Here is an 18,062-nt window from a genome sequence, read left to right as displayed (position 1 = left end):
CTTCATAGCAACCACAAAGAAAAATCTCAATACAATAAGACTTGGTAAAGTGTTTTTTTTCCCCCCCCCTGAACATTCAATAGCAACTTGTACTAAACAAATCCAGAAGAGAATCGTAATATAACAATATGAACTGTATAATTCCAGAAGAATCTGAGTAAATGAGGGCTTTAGCAGAGTTTATTGTAGTTTTTATTGATAATTTTTTTTTTATCACTAGAGGGCAGGCTAAGAAAAAGATTAGTTAACAACGTAGATTTAATTTACCTGTATAGAGTGCAACAGCATGTAGCTTGGTTCTTATACACATGTATCCTTCTGATGATGACCTCAATACAGTAGTCGAAACTGTCAGGTTATTATTTTATTAATAATCAGTAAAATAATCTTTTCAACACGTGTGTTTTGTGTCCCTAAATTTATAAATATGAATGCTGATCATCATGTAACCTTAAAAGAAAGTGTCATTTATGCTTTCCATATTTAAAATTATATTAACATGTTGTCACATTTACACCTGGATGTCTGTTTCCATATTCTCTGACAGATACTAGCTTTTAGCATATGTATGCCACTTCTGCATTGAGCAGTTACATTTTTACAAAGCTTATACAGCATGTTAAGGACATTTTTTATTCTAATCTTCAGAAACAACAGATGTAGTAAAATTTATCTGTTCCTGAATAAAAATGAATACTTCTGTATTAAGTTGTTGATCTACAAGAAAATACTAGCATACATGAGATTTCTATTACTCATGAAAAAGAAGAGATGCTGACACTAAAAAAAAAAGTAATGAGTGTAGGATCTCGAAAACATGGATAATTCCAATAATGATTGGATATTATGTATCCTATTATTGTGTAAAATGTATACTAAGTCTCAGTCAACAAATGAAAATTCTTAGAAAATGAAGTGAAATATACATAAACCAGAGAAGTACACATAACATGCACAAATTTTACAAGTTACATACTGCTCTATCAAACCACGTGCATTCCTGCCATGCCTAAATGAATCATCTAATCAACATTATGAGTTCATTGTATTAGCTTCACCCTATAGTTTTTAACCGAACTGCTAAATGTATATAATGGCTGTTTATTATTAGTTATGTTTTACAAACAAATCTTTTCCCCTCTAAGTTTTTTTTTTTTTTTAAATTATGCCATTATACGCCCTCTGTCCAAAAAGAAACCGAACTTTTCGAAAATTGAAGGAACTAGTGGCACCACCTGTTGTATCTTTTTGTTGTCGAAAGCGACAACCTTCATTAGTGTTGTGCCAACTGTTTATGACATTTGCTTCATTAGAAGCTGAGTTATAGTGCCAAGAGTGACAGTGTTTTGATGAATAGTTAGAAAATGAGTTTCAAACAGAGCTGCGATTGACTTTTGTGTTAAACTTGATAAAAGTTTTACCGAAACACATCAAATGCTTCAAAAAGCATATGGTGATGAATGCTTATACCGTACTCAAGTTTATGAGTGGTTCAAGCAATTTCAAAGTGGTTGTGAGACGCTTGAGGATGACGAAAAGCCGGGCCATCCAAAAACTGGACTGAGCGAAGTTAACATCCAAAAAGTGCATGATTTCATCAAAGAAAACCCGAAATCATCCATGAGATTGATTGAAGATGAATTGGGGATTCCAAAATTAATTGTGCACAACATTTTGACCGAGAGCTTAGGCCTTCATAAATTGAATTTGCGAACTGTTTCCCCCAAGTTGACCGACGACCAAAAAACGTATCGAACTGAGCACTGCAAGGACCTCATAAAACTGCTCGTAAGAACTTAAACTTCCCTGAAACGATTGTTACTAGTGAAAACGTGGTGTTTTGGATATGAGCCAGAAACAAGTGCCAGAGTGCTGAATGGAGACCACCAAAAGAGGGGCATCCGAAAAAAAGTTGCTTGGAGAAGTCAAAAGTCAAGACAATACTGATTTGTTTCTCTGATTCCAAGGGCATTATCCACAAAGAATTCGTTCCACCTGGCCAAACAGTCATGGGTATTCGAGATAAAACTCACTATTGAGTTTTATCTCGAAGTTTTGAAGCGATTGATAGCGAGAATTTGTCACGTATGGCATGAATATCATATGCAGGCAGCTGGTCACTTTTGCATTATAATGGATCATTTCATCGTTCGAACATTGTGAGACAGTTTTTGAGCAAAAACCAAGTTTGTGATCGACGTATTTACCTGATTTAGCACCCTGTGACTTCTTTCTCTTCCCCCGATTTCATTTGCCGATGAAAGGAAAGTGATATGACATCACTGAAAATGTTCAAGCGGCAGTAACCATGACCTTCAACAGTACAGTATCCCATAAACCTATATAAAAAACTCATTTAACGAATTAACTGACCATGCCAAACGCTGTATTGAAGCTGAGAGAGAGTATAGTGATTGAATAAGAATGATTTGAATAATTATGATTGGCCTGTGTTTTATTTTCTATCAAAAGTTTGGTTTCTTTTTGGAAAGAGGGTGTAAATTCACTTATTCATGTCTAGACTTTATAGGATCACATGCTAATGTAAATAACTATTTGGGAACATTGATCAAGTGTAAACGAATAAGTATTTTAATACTGACTAGTTTCACCAAACTTAAGCTGTTGGCATCATCAGAGTACAAGCACTGAGGTTAAAACATATCACAAAATAGATTTTAACTGTAAATTCTAAAAATTATAGTTACAAACTAAAATAGCATTGAACGTGAATAATACACGTATAATAATACAAAAACTTGAAAAAGACAAACAACTACCGTTCTTAGGCATCTTAATTAAGAAGCAAGTTAATGGCCTTATGAACCTATCAGTCTATAGGAAACCTACGAATAAAATGTAGATAACATCATAGCTTCTCACACCACATTTCTCACAAACTCAGCATAGTACACATACTAAAGAAAAGAGCTGTCTGCATTACAACGGATGAAAAGGACCTCCAAGATGAATTAACATTGATATCTAATAATCTCGCCTTGAATGGCTACCCATGAAGACTCGTCAACAAAATCCTTTTCTTTGAGCCAAAAAAATTTTCTCGTTCTCTTTGTGAACCACAAAGAGAACGAGAAGACACTCAATATATTACAACAATCATCATTCTGTATGTGAGCAGTATCTCTAATAAGCTCGCTAATCTCCTCAAACCACATAAAATAAGAGTGACATTCAAACCTATAGAAACAATTCACAAACTACTACTATGATCTCCAAAAGATACCCATCCTTTCTATAAGTATGCTGGAGTCTATAATATTCCATGCTCGTGTGGTTCAAGTTACATCAGCCAGACTTCGAGAAGCCTCGAGATTAGACAGAAGGAACACATTGGTTATGTTAAAAACAACAAAGACATATCAGGCCTCTCATCACATTTCTCCATAACAAACCACATCATTGAGTGGGACAAAAGTTGTACCTCTTACATACAAGAAGACTACCACTCTCGAATGTTTAAAGTAGCAGCCACAGTCGCACGCACTACAGATAACCTTAACAGGAACCAAGGTTTAATACTTCCAGAGATGTGGAAAACCCTAATTAGATCTCTGAACACACAAGAAATGAACTTTAATGCTAATTATAGCATTAAAGTTCATTTTAACCTTAGCAACAACTGGTAAATCATGTACACGCAATACGTGTATTATTCACGTTCAATGCTATTTTAGTTTGTAATTATAATTTTTAGAATTTACAGTTAAGATCTATTCTGTGATATGTTTTAACCTCAGTGCTTGTACCCTGACGATGCCAACAGCTTAAGTTTGATGAAACTAGTCGGTATTAAAATACTTATCCATTTACACTTAATCCATGTTCCCAAATAGTTATTTACATTAGTTCTGTGATCAAGAAAAATACACGCTCATTAGAATCACATGCTATTTGTTCTACTCAGCAACTTACAGGATACACATATCACAAATATTAATTACTAATAATTCATTTGCCATTAATGAAAGTATTTCTATGTACATTTATTCTTTCCTTCACATTTCCCATCTTATGACTTATTAATGATGGTTCACATATTTAGACTTTTGAGTAATTCAAATATATCAACCAAATATAGCATTTACCTTCATTATTGTTTTCTAATATATCTCAAAACAAACACCTGCACTCCATGCAGGTTTTGTTACAATTAATTGATAAATGAAGGTATTCAAAGTGATTCCTACAATTAATTGCATTGGACCAATTAAGATGAGTGCTGATCAGCTATGCACTCTTAAAACTCATACATCAATAAAAATGCAATCATACATTCAAATTGATGGGAATTTTGTAATGCAGGTTGTATAAGCCACACGACAGTACACTCGACTGAAATGGGCATGCAACGCCACTGTTATATATATATATATATATATATGAGAGAGAGATGAACTGCTCCAAACCATAACTAATTAAGATGTTGAGAGGACCAGATAACTGAAATTTATCCTTAAAAATAAATAAGCGGGGTGGCTAAGGGTCAAGGCTGTATAACTGACAGGAGACCTCAACATAGCCTTTAAAGGAATGCGGAGAACCGACCAGGGTACTGACCTAATGTCCAATCCTCACCTTCTCGTGGTGCATCCTGTTGGGTATCTGGATACTGAACGAACGAGGATGGGCTGGCAATTTGGGGTCTCCTGAACCAGGGCGAACAGCGAAAAGTTAGCTACTGGAACAAATCTGAAAACAAACCCCAAATCAACATCACCAGAGTTAAAGATCGGTGCTATTAACATAAGAAGCCTGAATGGCAAAGAAATGGAGCTACTGGAGGAATTAGATAAGTACCAGATCGACATAATAGGGGTGACTGAAACAAAAAAGACAAAAACTGGTGAGATCTTTCTGAGCAATAAATACAAAATGTTATATTCAGGAAATGATAATCAAGAAAAAGAAGGAGTAGCCATAGTATTCAACGCAAAATACAAGGCTAATCTTCTTGAATGGCAGGCAGTCTCAAGTAGAGTAATGTGGGCAAATATCAGAATGGGGAATTGGACAATGTGACTTATTTGTGCCTATGGTCCCACAGAAGGTTCTACTTAGGTAGAAATGGAGGAATTTTTTGATGCTTTAGAAAAAGCAACTGATACAATGAAAAAGGAAAGTTGGTCCTTGTTGGGGATCTAAACAGCAGAGTAGGAAATGATTGTCAAACATACAAAAATATTTTGGGAAAATTTGGAGAAAAGAGCAGAGCTAATAATAATGGCAAATACTATTATGGTTGGATTTCTGCTCAGGACATGGACTGGTTATTCCTAACACCATATTCCAACATAAAAATGTGCACAAATTCACATGGAGAAAAGAGGCAAGGAATAAGAAAAGTCTCATTGACTATGTTATTGTTGATAGTGATGTTTCCTCCCTGGTGCAGGACACCAGTGTACAGAGGATTTGAAACTGATCACTATTTAGTCTTGAGCAGGATAAAATTGAATTTCATACTGAAAAGAATAACATGTAAGAAAGTTTTAAAGCGAATAAAAGTTGAGCAGCTCTCAGATGTGAACTGTAGACTAAAATGCACAAATATTATTGAAGAAAAAATGAAGGAGTCTGAGAACAGGAATCAAACCTTGGAGATTCAGTGGCAAACTCTGAAGAAAACATTGATTCTGCCAGAGAGGCATTTGGTGAGGTTGTCTGCAAGGATAAAAAAAATCAGAACTCCCTGGTGGACACAGGAAGTCAAAGAGGCAGTGAAAGAAAAGAAGGAAGCATATGAAAAGTTCCTGTCAAATAAGTCAGCTTGTGCTCTTAGAGAAATACAGAGACAAATACAAGAAAGTTAAACAAAAGTCATGGAGGACTTTAGCAAGAACATAGAAAATAAATATCAAGGTGGTGGTAAAATATTCTGGAGGTTGTTGAAGAAGCTTAGGAATGGAGGAAAGAGTGCTGTAAAAGAAGTTAGAGATGATAAAGGTGAAATGAAAACAGGAGAAAATGATATTCTGGAAGTATGGAGTAATTACTTTGAAAATTTGCTAAATGAAACAAGCAGTGATGACAGCACAGTGATAAAAAACACTGACCAGGCATGCAGTGAGGAATACATATCCATACTTGAAGTAGAAAAAGCCATCAAAGCCTTGAAATGTGGAAAGGCAGCAGGAGTAGATGATATTCGACCAGAAATGCTGAAGTATGGTGCTATAAAAGTGTTACAGTGGCTGCACTGCATAGTTCAAAATGCCTGGACAGAGGGACGAATTCCCAATGATTGGAGTAGAGCTCTCATAGTATCTATAAGTAAAAAGGGAAATCAAACTGAATGTGAGAATTACAGAGGTATATCCCTATTGAGTGTTATTGGTAAGATATATGCAAGTATACTTGAGAAACAGTTGAGAAGAATTGTGGAAGAAAAGCTTGGTGAAGAACAAGCTGGATTCAGATCAAACAGAGGCTGTCAGGATCAGATCTTCACTTTACGACAAATAGTGGAGAAATCATGGGAATATAACAACGATATGTATTTAGGTTTTGTCGATTTGGAAAAGGCATATGACAAGGTGCAAAGAGAGAAGCTATTCAATATGCTACAGTTATATGGTGTCAATGGGGCATTATATTAAACAATACTTAGTCTTTATTTGAGTTGTAAGTCAGCAGTGAGAATTGAAGGAAGTACAGGAAGATGGTTTAATGTTAAATCTGGTGTGAGACAATGATGTACATTATCCCTTCTGTTATTCATTATCTATATGTATCACATCATGAATGAAAGTGGTATTAAACATGATATAAAAACTTGGAGATGTTAATGTCAGCTCTTTGCTTTATGCGGAAGATGTTATACTTCTAAATAAATCCGCTACAAGTTTGCAAGATTCTCTGACTAAATTGAATAACTGTTGTAATAGATATGGTATGACGGTCAGCAATTAAAAGACAAAGACAATGAAAATAGGTATAATCACTGACAATGTCAACTACTGTGTTGTGAATGGAGAACCTGTGGAACAAGTAAAACATTTCAACTACTTAGGCATGATTTTTAGTGAAGGTGGTAAATTAAATATGGAAATAGACAACAGAATCAACAAAGCTGGCATGGTAGGAAGGCAATTGAATAAATTGATATGGAATAAGAAAGAAATTAGTCAGAACACTAAATTAGCTGTATACAAGTCAGTGTTCAAACCAGTTTTAACTTATGGATCTAAGAGCTGAGTCAGAAGTAAAACACTTGACCAAAGACTAGAGACTGCAGATATGAGAGTCCCGAGAAAGATTAAGGGCGTGAACAAATGGCATCAATGGCAATATCATATTAAAAACGATTATATTAGGAAAGAACTTGACATTGTCTGCATCCAGGAATTCGTTAGCAGAGCTAATCTCAGGTGGTATGGTCACTTGAACAGAATGGGCGAGGAAAGATTAGCAAAACAAGTGTTCTCTGCCAAGTTGGCAGGAAAACGACCCAGAGGAAGACCAAGATATAGGTGGATTGATACTGTACAAAGTGTCTTAGACGATAAGAATATAAGATCTGGTAATGTTGGAGTCTTGACAAGTAACAGACTGATTTGAAGGAAAATTGTAGATAGGAAGTTAGTAATGATGTAAATTTTTCATGTAGTACTATCATATCCTGTACACCCCTTGAGGGTACATGTCAGGAATTTGATGATGATGAAATAAATAATTAAAAAAAAAGAAAAATGTAATTAAACATTATTTCACATTACTGTCAAGTAAAATACCACAAAAAATATGTAGTTAAATTTAGTTCCTGGTATTAAAAAACAGGGTAAAAATTCTTTATTACATTAAATAATGTATAAACTGGAACCGCAGGCAACATTCTCTACTGATGAATAAGGCCAAACCTTTTTCAGCTATAAAAACTTATTACGGTTGTTCAAAATATAAACAAGGTAATAGATGATTTTCATGTCTGAGATATGCTTACTAGAAGTCTCAATACTGAATTTCAGTATTGATGTTCAATTTCAGAATACTGAAAACTCAATGCCAGTGGAAAGGTAATTTTTGAGCTACAATTTTTAGTCAGAAAAGAAAAAAAAAAGAATTAACAAAACTTGTACTGTAAACAGACATTTAAATAATTTAATACAGAACAAAAGAACAATTACTTAAAGAACCAAACTGAGGGTTACATTTTAGGAAATGAAGATAACAAGTAGCAAAATCAGACCATAACTTATTATTATTATTATTGCTATTATGGGATCTCCAGGAAGCATTCAAAGAACCCTGCAACCAGTTAAGACATATATGCAAGATCTGTTCTAAATGCCACAAAAAAGTCCATCGAATCCCATTGTAAATTCATGTCTATATACCAACCACATAACCATTACACATGCTCATGTGCAAAAACCTTACTTCTTCCTTATTTACAGAGCTCAGCTGACTCTTTCTCTTATTTGCTTTGTTTCCTTCCAAATTCCAACCTCTGGAAAATCTCATCGTTACCCATTGGAGAAGCCCCCCCCCCCTCTCAACAACTTTGTTTCAATCATATCACCTTTTTTTTTTTTACTTACAAACTGGGTAAAGATGTAGTCTGAGAAGGTTGATACACCAAAACCACCACATCTTTACTAGCAATATTTTTTCCACCATTGTGGATCTTTTTGTCTTAACCATCATTACAATACAATTCCTCAAAATGCAACTCTCCATTCATCAATGCTCCTAGATCATTTCTCTCTTCTGAATGCCAAGTTTAAAAACCTTAATTTAGCTCTGATATCTCTGTTATTTGCCTACCTACAGTCTATCCTAATCTGTTATATTGGCAGCATTCCTCTAATAACACTCTAATCTCATTATCTGCAAACAAACAAATAACCATTTAAAGTCCCATCAAACCGTTCACATTATAATTAATATAATGGATGAACAGCAGTAGTCCTTGGACTACTGCTGTTCATCCATTAAAAATAAAAATAAAAAAGTGCTACAAAGGCCCTACTTGTCACTTTGTTTGGTGTGAAGTTGAGGTAAATATTTATGGGACAAAATATGCAATATGTTGCTAGAGTTGAGTAAAATGCAGAGAAAAATGCATTTAGGCATGCTGCTATGAAAGGGGATGAAGGAAAGAGATCTTGACAGATTTAAAATCTTCAATTAAGATTTTCTTCTTAATATGAGAAATATGGATCAGAAGGAGAAACAGCAAAAGTGCCCTAAAGACCTGTTGCAGATATTAAGATTTACCAACTATAATTTCTCCAAACTGCTCAGAGGAAAAACAAAGCTCTTTATTTATAAAAAAAATCACATTTCATTTAAAAAAACTAAGAAGTTAGCAACAGAGCCATCAACATTCTAGCAAGCCTGGATGCATGAAACTGTTTATAAATGCATTAATGTTTCTTAATTATTCTACATATAAACTATTTTAGTATTAAAACCATATGAAATATCTCAATAAATAAAAACTTACTGGATCGGGATTAACAAGATCAGCACCAATAACAAATCCTAAACCAGAAGTATTTGCTGAACCATCTTCACTTTCTTGATCTTTATTTTCCTCATTCTGTGGTACAACTTCTTGTTCTTCAGGAAGTGTTGATGCTGGTTGAGCTTCTGACAAATCAGATGCAACATTTGTCTCTTGACTATCAACAGGAACTTCTGATCCTTTTAGTGGGGACTGTGTTTTGAAAAGACGAGGACGTAATTTGGGTTTTGGTTTACGTGGCTGATCATCATCGAATGAAATGTAAAATCCTTTTTCAGTTTCTGTGGCACTTTTAATAGGCTGAACTGGCAATTCTACATTTTGTTCTGTGTCCCCTTCACCCAAACCTTGTAATGATGCACATACTGGTGATTTAGAAACTCGATACGTTTTATGGATGACATGTTTAGTTGGTGGTATGGAATGTTGCTCTTCATCACTTCTACCAGAACTAATAACAGGTTCGTTAAGAAATTCTTCAGTATGAGGTGCACTTCGATCTGTCCTTTGATTATGTTGCTGTAATTCTGAGGACACAGGTAGAGTAGCAGATTTTGGGGATTCGAAATTTTGTTGAAGTTGGGGCTGTGAATGGGACAGTGAAATGGAATGTGGATGTGTGATAGTGCCTTCAGGAATTTGATAAGGAGGCTGTTGTTTCTGTTGACACAAATTTGGAAGAGATGCTGGAGAGGTATATAATACCCCACCATACTGCATAGCATGTGGCTGCTGCATGCTATCATATGGATGAGATGACGGAACTGTATATGTAGGTAAACCATAGGGTTGCGATAAAAGTTCTTTTGATGGTCCATTTTGATAATGACTGGGAGGTTGAAGTCCATATTGATAAAAGGGAAAGTTGTCCATAGGCCCTTGATGAAGAGAAAAGCCTTGGCCTTTGTCTAAAAATGGCACTCCGGAAGGCGGTTTCCTTTCATAAACTTGAGGAGGAGGAGGAATGTGTCCTCCCACCTGCTGAGGGTCCATAGGTGGTCTGGAAGAAATTAATGGCGTTTGCCACTGCTGATTAAGAGATGCACCATCTATAAAATGTTTTGGCTGGCTTTGCATAGCTGCAGAATGTCCCCACTGACTTCTGGAAGGAGATCGTTCTAAGTGAGAAGGAGATCTTTCTGGATGGGAATGTTGTGTTGCATGTGATATATCATTCCATCGAGGCAATTCTTGATTTGGTAGGTAAGATTGTGGATGCTGCTGAAGAGGAGAACGACTGTGAAGAAAAAATTGTGGTGGTTCACTTTGTGGATTATCAGCAGGTTTCATCATTTTCTGGATTAAGTCTTCTTGCCGACAAAGTTTGTATATATCAGCTTGAATATCATGTAAGCTATTATTCAAATGTTCAATGGAAGACTGAAAATCTTCTGCATTAAGACTCTCATCATCTACAGACTCAGTATCCTTTTGTTCAGTTTTTTCTACTTGTTTCGGTAATCCTCCAGATGATTCTTGGCTGTCTAACCATTTTTTTCTTACTGAATCTAGATCTGCAGCTATTTCGTGTATTGATAACTCCCTAGCAATTTGTGGTGTGGCTTGCTCAGCTGTCATTACTGGTTCTGCAACAGTTGTATTTTCAACTTCAGTTTCTGTTTCTTCCTTACCAGTACCACTATCAGGTGTTGCAGCACCTGACCCACTCCCCTTACTTACTGCTTGAAGAAATGCTGCTTTTCCTAACCTCTGTCGCTGCTTCTTCCAAAGAGATTCTACTCGTCTTTTATCATGTTCTATTTTCCGGCGGCGTTCTTCCAATTTAAGCCTTACATTATTAAGCTGTATAGTTATGGGAGCATCTCCTGCTGAGTCTGTGGGTGTTTCATGGCCTGAATCTACTTGAGGAGACACAGCATTATTGGCATGTTGCTTCTGCCATGTTGTTGTATTTGGAAGGACTGCAAATGTTGTCTTTTTTTCTTCACCATTTCTTGATTTCTCTTTTGCTTTCTGCAAGAAACTGGACTTCAATGGATTCTTACCTGTATCTGGATTGCGGTTATCCCTATCATGCTGCATGTAAACTATGTTAATGGCATTGCTGTTATTTTCTTTGAGCTTTGATAACTGAGCAAAACTAGTAGTTGCAAAGGGACTTTTGTTATCCTTTTCATCAATATAAATATCAGCTTTAGTAAGGGCTGAAGAATCAAAATCTGATGCAGAATTTTTCTCATCAAGAATATTATTGAGAAATTTTTCTTTATACCTAGTCTCCCAATTCTTTGTAAACTGATTACTATTTAATTCTGCTTTAATTTTTTCTTCTCCTTCCGTGGCTAACTGGTTATAATAATTTTCTAATCCTGCACTTTGTCGATGTACACTGGAATGCATTGGAGTTGATTTTGAAGTTTCTCGTGTCACTAGATTGTCAGAAAAATCATCATCATCTATCTCTTCCCTTTGCATGGAATCCTCTTTGGTAAGTGATGTATATGTACCCATATGTTTTGGACTATTATAAATGCTCAATTCAGGAGATGGCGAAAAATGATCACGGTATGGTGAATCCCTAAGTGTCTTTTGAAGTACTTTAACATTCTGTTCACCTCTTTCTAAAAGTTTTGAATCATTATTAATTCTTTCTTTAGGTTCTTTTGTTTGTACAGGTAGTAATTCAGCACTTTCATGGCCTGATAGCCTCCTTGATCGTAATTCTTTCATCGAACCAGCAGGTGAATATTCATATTTAAGTGAGGGGTAATTTTCTGAATAATACCCTGGCTCTTCATCACTTTGAAACCTATATGAGAGGAAAAAAAAGTATATATTTAACAACACTAAAATCATACATAGTTCACAATAAAAATACCTTTAAAAAAATTCTTAGAAGGGGAAAAAAAAAAAAAAAAAAAAAACTGAACAGATGAAATATAAATATTTTATGTTGCAGTCCTTTCTTTTAGTGTTACACGGTGATGAGCATTCATTTTAGAAATTGTGGACGTTACAACAGTGTTATAAATAACAATTTTAATTTCCCGACGTTTTGACCTTCATATTAAGATCATCATCTGGAGTATAGACAAATATACAAGGACAAACTGAGTTACATTTCACACAGTATGCTAAAGAAACAATGATTTGATCAACGGTTATTCTACTGGCATGACCTCTAGTGAAAATATAATAAAAAAAATACAGATAACATTAAAAAATTAATTATTTAGAAACTACATCAAAGCTAAATTCCATTTAAGATAACATACAAGAAACATTCTTTCATATAGATAGCTTAAGATTAACATGTTAAATCTAACATAACATTTTATGTTAGATTTAAGATTCTGTATTATCTACAGGTCCTGTTTATAGTCAACTCTTAGGGAGAAAGATTCCATGGGTAGAATATATGCCTTCTATATGCTTGGGATTTTTAGACCATCATTATTGTTCAGATTGGGGTGGTTGATAAGAATCTCACAGGCTTCCTTAAATTTACTTTCATACCATGTTTTGGTGTGATGTAAACAACTGGTGCTTTTCCAGTTAATTCCAAGTAATTTCTGATCAGGGCTTGATCAGAAAGGCCAGCTTCACCACAGTTATTATATTTAATGTGTCGTTTATGTTCCTTTTGTCTGAGAGGAACTGTGCATGCTGTTTCCTCTACATATGGTAGATTACAGGTGCAATAAATACGGTATACTCTAGGGTGGACCAGCAGAGGGAGTGGGTCTTTGGATGAGTTGAGTAAGCTTTTTAATTTTGCAGGAGGTTTAAAGGTGGCGTTGGGGTTGTATTTCTCTAGTATTCCATTTATTTTATCTGATGTCCCTTTAATGTAAGGAATGGTTATAATTTTATCGTAGTCTGGTTTATCTTTGTTTCTTATTGAGGTCTTGTAGAGAATTTTGTTAGAAGTGTTTTGGCTGTAACCATTTTTTAGAAAAGTATTGCTGATAACTTTAAATTCGTTTTTCAGCGCTTGTTCATTAGAGCAAATCTTCAAAGTCCTGTTTTTTTAGAGCATTAATGACACCAAGTTTTTGTGTTGGTAGGAGTTTATGTTATATATTGACCAATATATGTCAGTTTCTGGTCAACAGTGAAGGAAAGACTGCCAGAAGGAAGACATGTGACAAGTGTATCTGGAAATGGAAGGGTGTTCTGTTTTTCAATCTCAATTGTGAACTGTATACGTTTGTGTTTGTTTAGGTGGCTAAGGAAAGTGTCTAGTGTCTGGCGGCCATGGGGCCAGATTGCGAAAACATCGTTAATGTATCTAAGCCAGACTTTGGGTTTTAAAGGAGAGGAATCTATAGCATGTTGCTCAAAATGTTCCATATAAAAGTTAGCAATAGGGTTGGATAATGGCGAGCCCATGGCTGTGCCTTCTTTTTGTAGGTAGAAAGCGTTTTGCCATACAAAATAATCAGAACGTAATACATGCAAAGAGCGTCATGATATCTGGAGGGAATTTGTTCTGTAAAGAAAGATTGTGTCATTGATTGGGACATTTGTAAAGAGGGCAGAAATGTCAAAAGCTGACTGACTAATAAATTATCTTCTTCTAATGTAATGTCTTTGACTATGTTTATGAAGTGTTGTGTGTTTCTGATATAGGAGGGGGAATTACCTACCAACTCTTTGAGTGTTGCTGCTAATTTCTTGGCTAGGTGATAATTTGGGCTGCTATACCTTTGACTATCGGCTGGAGCAGTGTATTTTGTTTGTGTATCTTTGGTAGACCATAAATTCTTGGTGAACGACAGTAGTGCAGAAGTAATTTTTTTGACTGCATCTTCAGGCCTAGTAACTGATTTAAGTAGTTTCTCCATTTTCTTTTTTATTCTATTGTTGGATCGTAGTTAACAAGTTGGTATGTACTATTGTCCGAGACTAGCAGATTCATTTTTTCTAAATATGTAGTTCAGTTTAGAATAACGGTGCCACTTCCTTTATTGGCTCTAGTTATTAAGATGTCCGGATTTGATTTTAGCGATTCCACTGCTGTTAATTTGCGTTTCGTTAAGTTGCTTGTTATTGTTTTCTTATAATTTATATTTAAAATGTTGGTGGTTTCTAAAAGTATTTTATCTGCTATGGTATTTGGGATGAATCTTAAGCCTCTTTCAATATTACAAATAAAATCCAGTTTGTTCATCGATCTGGGTGCTATGACAAAGTTTAGACCTTTGCCGTGTAGCAAGAGTTCATCTTTGTTTAAGGAGTGATTGGATAGGTTAATTACATTACTGTTACCTGCAGGCGATTGATGGCTCCTGTTATTTCTTGCTTCTGGTTGGTTGTTAACATTAACTGCAGAGAAATTCAAATGTGTCTGTTGGTTTTGTCGATCTTTTAGTCTATGAAATTTGGATACGAGATTTTCTTTTTTAGTTTGAAGGATATGGTTTGCTGTGTTGTCCGTAATTATCTTCAAGAAGAAAACAAAGATAAACCAGACTAGAATAAAACTATAACCATTCCTTACATTAAAGGGACATCAGATAAAATAAACAGAATACTACAGATATACAACCTCAAAGCCACCTTTAAACCTCCTGCAAAATTAAAAAGCTTACTCAACTCATCCAAAGACCCACTCCCTCCGCTGGTCCACCCTAGAGTATACCGTATTTATTGCACCTGTAATCTACCATATATAGGGGAAACAGGACGCACAATTCCTATCAGACAAAAGGAACATAAATGACACATTAAATATAATAACTGTGGTGAAGCTGGTCTTTCTGGTCATGCCCTGAACACTTTATATAGAATTGACTGGAAAAAGCACCAGTTGTTTACACACCAAAACATGGTATGAACATAAATTTAAGAAGCCTGTGAGATTCTTATCAACCACCCCAATCTCAACAATAATGATGGTCTAAAAATCCCAAGCATATGGAAGGCACATATTCTACCCAAAGAACCTTTCTCCCTAAGAGTTAACTATAAACAGGACCGTAGATAATCCAGAATCTTAAATCTAATATAACAATTGTCATGTTAAAAATAGGACATCATTGTTACTGTAAAAAAACTATCTATATGAAAAAATGTTTCTCTTATGTTATCTTAACTAGAATTTAGCTTTGATGTAGTTTCTAAATAATTAATTAATTTTTTAATTCTGTATTTTTCTTTCTATATGTATTTTTTTATATTTTCACTAGAGGTCATGCCAGTAGAATAACCGTTGATCAAATCATTGTTTCTTTAGCATACTGTGTGAAATGTAACTCAGCTTTATCACTACAAGAAATACATGTATTAACCACAGTGAAAATTATTTAATTGTAAATATTTCATCCCAAGTATCTTAGAACATCATCAGTATAGTAGTTTAAACAATAATAGGAATAACATACGGTTAGGGCGCATGATTATAATAGAATCTCAATAAGTGTGCGTGAAGTGTTACAGAAGTAAAAAAATAAATTAAATAAAAAATAAAAAAAATATTTTACACAATTTTGTATGACAATTTCCCATACTTTAGGAATAGTAAGAACGTCGTTGCGGTTTAAATTTGGTCTGTGTTGTAGGGCTTCAGCACTTTCTTTATATAAACGTTTGTATGTTTATATAAAAGATCTATGTAAAAGTTTTTAGACTTATCCCAATGGATCCTGTGGCTTGGATTTCAATTCCATGTTGAGAGAGACCAGATTTCTGCAGTTTAAAAAGACGAATGTGGTCTTGATGTTCCGAGATGCGTTTCTGAACAGACCTACCTGTCTGTCCAAAGTAAGACAATTTGCAGGAGCATGGAATCTCATAAACGCCATGCAACATAAGAGGTGAGAGTTTGTCCTTAGGAGAAGGTAACAAGTTGTGAATTTGGTTGATAGGTTTGTAAATGGTGGCAAAATTGTAATAATTATATAAGAAAGTAACTCAGCTTGTCCTTGTATATTTGTTTATACTCCAGATGATGACCTTAATATGAAGGTCGAAAAGTTGGGAAATTAATATAGTTATTTATAACATGGTTGTAAAGTCCACAATTTCTAAAATGAATTTTACTTTGCAAAATAAAGTAGATGTGAGCAAAATACAGAAGAGTAGCCTAAGCCCTCACAGAACCAATGCTATTTTAAGCTAACTATTTCAAGAACAGTAAAAGCTTATAATATTTATAAATAATTGAATTTCCAAGGAAATAATGCCACAACAAGTAGACAAAGGAAATGGCAGAAAATCATGCTTTTATGATAGAAAAATGTTTATGTATGACAGGAATGAAATATAAATAAAGGTAATGGTAACTGTATACAGTCAGAATGGCAGGAAACAACTAAATAATAAACACAAAACAATAACATGTAGAAGTACAAATTATAAAAATAAAGATGCAGAATAATGTGCAGATTTTGAAAATGTTACATTAGCTTAATGTTATTTACCAGAAATAATGTAAAAATCACCATTTTTTAAAATAGTATTTTTGGTATTTGAAAAGATGGTTAAAATGGAATGGGTGGGGGAATATGATACTGTATAGGGAGCAGCATGGCTTTGTAAAAGTTAAGTCCTGCCTCGGTAATTTATTCACATTTTATAATAAAGTGACAGCAGAACTGGATAAAGGAAATGGCTATACCTTGACACTGCTGGACTTTGCAAAGGCATTTGACAAAATACCAGATGGAAAACTATTACATAAGTTGAAGCAAATAGGCAGGGGATGGCTCTGTTATTCAGTTGTTTGCTGATGATGCAGAGGACAATAGTTGATAAATATGATGTAGATATCTTACAGGATGATTTAAATAAATTGGAAGTGTGGGCAAAGGACAATGGCTGTCAATTCAATGTTGTAAAATGTAAGGCAATGCACTTCGGGATGAAAAGATTACACACTTCATATCATATTTGATAGTACTAGTTTACAGGAAATTGATGAGGCTAGAGATGTGGGGATGAAGGTAGACAGAGATTTGAAATTCAGAGGATTACTTGGATGCTAAAGAATACATTGACAAGTAAATATAGGGAGGTTATTATCCCTCTTTATAAGGCTATGATTCAGTCACATGTTGACTACTGTGCATAGATTTGATCACCAGCGTTTCTTGGGGAATGGGAGGTGAGGATTCAGAGACAAGTGACCAAGCTGGTGACAGGTCTGTGGAACGTTCCCCATGAAAATAGACTGAGGATGTGTGGGTTGCAGAGTTTAGCTGACAGGTGGAGGACAGAGGATATGATAGAAACTTATAAGTTACCAAAGGAATTCTATAAGATTGACACAGAAGTTTCAATACATAGAGAGTAGGGGGAAAACAAGGTGTAACACTTAGAATTTGTCTAAGAGTGTGGTTAGCAAGGGTGTTCACAGACTATGTTGTTTACTTGGAGAGTGGTAAATGAGTGAAATGGATTGCCAGAGGTGGTTGTGAGCACCCCAACAGTGAATAGGATTAAGATGTATGATAGGTATTATGCTGATATATATAAATTGGTCTCTCAAAATGAGTTTTTTGACTCCATGAAGTACCTATATAAATAATAATAATAAACTATCTTATTTTCATATTTGTATTTGCTTTTATATAAATTCTTAAGCAAATTTCTTTTTTCAATAGAGAATGCT

General features: G+C 34.8%; 1 protein-coding gene across 3 annotated transcripts in view; it reads right to left on the bottom strand.

Annotated features, from left to right (window-relative positions):
• The window catches only part of Patronin (calmodulin-regulated spectrin-associated protein patronin), a 358,788-nt gene that overhangs the window by 188,113 nt on the left and 152,613 nt on the right, over positions 1-18,062 (bottom strand). For all 3 annotated transcript variants that reach the window (XM_090407071.1, XM_090407073.1, XM_090407072.1), the window contains exon 12: positions 9,467-12,257. In XM_090407071.1, the coding sequence (XP_090263197.1) occupies positions 9,467-12,257 (2,791 nt within the window). The remainder of the gene's footprint in view (positions 1-9,466; positions 12,258-18,062) is intronic.

Source organism: Typopeltis vanoorti, chromosome 17, assembly GCF_054136105.1.
Source record: "Typopeltis vanoorti isolate ZY-2024b chromosome 17, IOZ_Tvanoo_1.0, whole genome shotgun sequence".
Lineage (NCBI taxonomy): Eukaryota > Metazoa > Arthropoda > Arachnida > Uropygi > Thelyphonidae > Typopeltis > Typopeltis vanoorti.
The sequence above is the reverse complement of the archived record's forward strand: the minus strand, read 5'-3'. Positions and strand labels throughout refer to the sequence as shown.